General features: G+C 41.7%; 1 protein-coding gene across 1 annotated transcript; it reads left to right on the top strand.

Moving 5' to 3' along the window:
- The first annotated feature begins 506 nt into the window (after positions 1–506).
- Positions 507–3,336, top strand: LOC149535759 (NAC domain-containing protein 92-like). The gene is made up of 3 exons (XM_089804499.1): positions 507–1,007; positions 1,428–1,711; positions 2,140–3,336. Exons 1-3 carry the CDS (start codon positions 818–820, stop codon positions 2,869–2,871), a joined length of 1,206 nt encoding a protein of 401 aa, XP_089660625.1. The 5' UTR covers positions 507–817; the 3' UTR covers positions 2,872–3,336.
- The last annotated feature ends 667 nt before the right edge of the window (positions 3,337–4,003 follow it).

Here is a 4,003-nt window from a genome sequence, read left to right as displayed (position 1 = left end):
TTGAAACCCGGGGTTCGGCGCAACCCCCGCCGCGGGAATAAACGGCGTTATTGCTAACCGCGGTTAACTTGAGGCCCCCACCACGTGGCGGCTTCGCGGACGTTGACTTGGAGGTGACGACGTGGAGGATTGTGAACCGTCGATGCGGGGCCCGTTTCCCAGTTAGGCAATTTCGCGCGCAAATCGGCTGAAAACGAAAGAGTTGGGAAAAGGTGAATGAGATGAGGCCACGCGAATTGGAACGCGAGGTTGGGAAGTTGTTAGCTGACGTGGCGAGGTTGCCTGGTAATTGCTGCGCTGACGTGGCGGTTTGAGGTTGGGTGACCCCTGAAACGGGGTTAGGAAGGTTGGTTCGAGGAGAATCAGAAGTAGTTTTTGGTAGATGGAGAGAGGGGTGATGAGAAAGTTCCTTGCGGAGTACGTAATTCTGAGGCTTCTCTCTTACACCCCCCACCCCGCCCTCGCACTTTCTCTATAAATCGGGGCTTCTTGTCTGAAGAGTTTTTAATAACAGCCCAAAGCCATAGAGCAGTATTATAGGAGATTCAACACCTAGGAGATTACCTATTGCTGCCTGTCTGTCGATCTATCTCTGCCTGACAGGTCTTGTGTGTTAAGCTGAGCTTCCTTCCTCTAAAAGAAATCTGCGTAGAACTTAATATATTCAATACCCTAGTCCACCCATTTGCCATAGCTTTTGTTCTGACAACAGGAACAGAGCATACACAGGGCAGAGAGTGTTTGTTTGTCTCTGAACACCCATTGTGCTCAATTCTGCCATTATTGCTGATAGAGAGAGTTTGCTCGTGTGGGTTCAATGGAGTCCATGAATGGGAAGATGATGAGTAGGATTGATGATGAGAACCTGCCCCCCGGGTTCAGGTTCCATCCCATGGATGAGGAATTGGTGACCTATTATCTTCATCAGAAGGTCCTTGATAGCAGTTTCTCATGCAGAGCCATTGCTGAAGTTGATCTCAACAAGTGTGAGCCTTGGGATCTTCCAGGTATGTGATTGTTTCTAGATCTCGACTTATCATGTTGTTGCCATGTAGCTGAGTTCAAATCTTCTTCAATAGACTTCAAAATTGTTGATGATTTGATTTTAGATCATTCCAAGATCTCAACTTTTTCTTTTTTGGACAAGTATCATGTCCTTGCTGATTCTCTCTGATTCTGTATATTCATTTCAAGATTTCAACTTTTGTTGAGAAAAATCATGTTATAGGCATCTAGACGGTGTTGAGTTCAAATCTTCTTACGACTTTTCTTGTGATAGGAGTTTTATGGGTTATGTATGAGAATTGTGAAATTCTTGCCAAGCTTGTAACATATACAATAATTTGGAACTGGAGTTTGGGGTTTCTTGTGGGTTTATGATGGATCATTTGGTTGGCTAACCATGAATGAATTGGTTTGGATTGCAGCGAGGGCAAAAATAGGAGAAAAAGAGTGGTATTTCTTCTCTCTGAGGGACAGGAAGTATCCCACTGGTCAACGCACAAACAGAGCCACACAGGCAGGATACTGGAAAGCAACAGGGAAAGACAGGGAGGTGTTCAAAGGAAGAACCTCCATTCTTGTGGGTATGAAGAAAACTCTTGTTTTCTACAAAGGGAGGGCACCTAAAGGAGAGAAAAGCAATTGGGTAATGCATGAATACCGCCTGGAGGGCAAGTATTCTTACTCCAATCTCCCCAAGACCGCCAAGGTAACAATCACAATACTAATAATTCAACTGTTTCTATTAGAGCTATCAGATTTTGACAATTCATCAGTATTATTAGTATTTTTTCTGGATGATTGTGTAAACAATTTTGTCATCAAAGTTTTCCATCACACTGCACAATCCATCATAGAAAAGAAGAAGAGGAGAAAAAAGATATATTATGTAAAAGAAGAGGAGGAGAGAAATTGATGATGGATAACGTAGTGTGATCTGAAACATTGATGTCAAAACTTGTTCACATACAACTGCTTCTGTTTTTTTAATTATTTCTACTACCTTTATGAATGCTTGTCTGTCAGCTTGTTATTGTTTGTGGGGTTGTCAATGTGGGGCTAAACTTTAAAGTTTGATTCCAAGGCCCAAATTTTGCTCAACATTGTGATTGACGATGACGTTGTATCTGTGCACAGGATGAATGGGTTGTGACGAGAATATTTCAAAAATCTTGTGGACCAAAGAAGGCCCCGCTTGGGCAGAGTAGGAGCTCAAGTTATCTAAACGATATGGACTCTCCGGCTCTTCCTCCACTATTGGAATCCTCACCTTATGTCCCTTCAAATGGACAAGGAGGTGAATCAGTGGACCAGCATGTGACCTGCTTCTCCACTTCCATTGACAAGCCCTCCATTAACAATTCCAACTTCAGAAACCCTAATTCTAGTGATACACTTGACTACTCTTTTCTCCACAACATCATGCAAAATGACCCACCCTACACCACCAGTTATGCCCCAAGGGACTTTACCCCTCAACTTTCACCATTTTCCATGGACCCAAATCACCAAAGCTTCCCAATGGTGTCCCAACTCTTTTCCCAAGGTGGTCTTCCTTCAACTTCCCTTCTAAGGGCCCTCTATGAAGGTGTTGGCAGCAGTGAAATGATGGCCTTGAAGCAATGCAAGATGGAGCCACCATCATCCTTTGCTCATGATAGAGCATGGGAGATGAACAAGTATGGAAGAGTTAACAATACTCAGCCTCAGGCCATGATAAGCATGTCACAAGAGACAGGACTCACATCAGAAATCAACAACACAGAGATATCATCCGTGGTCTCGAGTCAGCTCAATCAGCACTATCCGGAAGACCAGGCCAACCCTTCGTCCGTCGACCTCTCGGACTGTTTGTGGTCGCCCTTCTGATCTCCATCAAGTACTATGTTTAGTCTCCTGGATGTTAAAATCTTCTTCTACTACTACATGTACATAGCTGTTTGTCTAAACAACTTGTACATCACTGTGCCTTCAAGCGCCCGCCCCAACAGTGCCCATGCAGCTCTTCTCAATCTGAACACTCATGAAACGATGCAATTTTACAAGATTTGATTCCACATTGATATGCATATCTTTGTATATGTAATGTAATATTACCGACAAATAGATAGATAGATAGATAGACAATGAATATATATGTCATACCATATTTGTTTCCCTCTTGTACATTGTATACCATACTTCCACTCTCCATTGTATACCATACTAAGTTCTGGTTATCTGCTTCTTTGGGCCACATTGACCAAACTCTTCATTGATGCCATGCCCAACAATTTTTTTGGCTCTGCTAAGGTGAAGATGACATCTGACTTTAATATAAAATTCCTTGATTAAGAGTGGAATTATTGAACGATGGTGAATGAGTTTTGGCCTTTGTTTTTTCTATGGACAAATGTCTACATGCAATAAGTTCATGGTGGTGGATATGAATCCGTTTGTTTTCACAATTATTGTGGGGGAATGGACCGCACGCCATGCTTTGTCATTATCGCGAGCTTGCACAGGCAGGATTAACTCAATTATTGTTTATTGCCAATGAAGACTAGGCTTGGCTTGTTGCCATGTTTCATAAATTATATTTGCTTTGGTTGTTAATACACACACATCATCGTCATCCAACGCCGTTTATTCAGCAGAATATGCTCTCCCCCATTCCAATTATTTGTACCAAAGCTTCAACGTTACATCTTACTATTTGCTACGTGACATTAAATCTATGGAAAGTCGCTTCATAGATTCCATTTTTCAAATATTTATGCAAAACATGAAACTTTACATGGACTTGGTCCATTGTATTCATAAAATATAATTGTTTCCTCTGAAAAGGTGATAAAGTTGGATACATGTTTTATCGTTCAAAATCAGCAGTTAGATATGGATAAAAACCATAGAACATGCATGGTCTAGTTCGTGATGACAAGAGCATGGTATTATTATTCAACTTATGTTTTAGAGGAAATGTTATAAATACTTGTTTGAAAGTTCTTAGAAATTATGGGAT

Source organism: Cupressus sempervirens, chromosome 10, assembly GCF_028749045.1.
Source record: "Cupressus sempervirens isolate cs-2001-9-10 chromosome 10, ASM2874904v1, whole genome shotgun sequence".
Lineage (NCBI taxonomy): Eukaryota > Viridiplantae > Streptophyta > Pinopsida > Cupressales > Cupressaceae > Cupressus > Cupressus sempervirens.
This window is presented reverse-complemented; position numbering and strand designations above follow the sequence as displayed.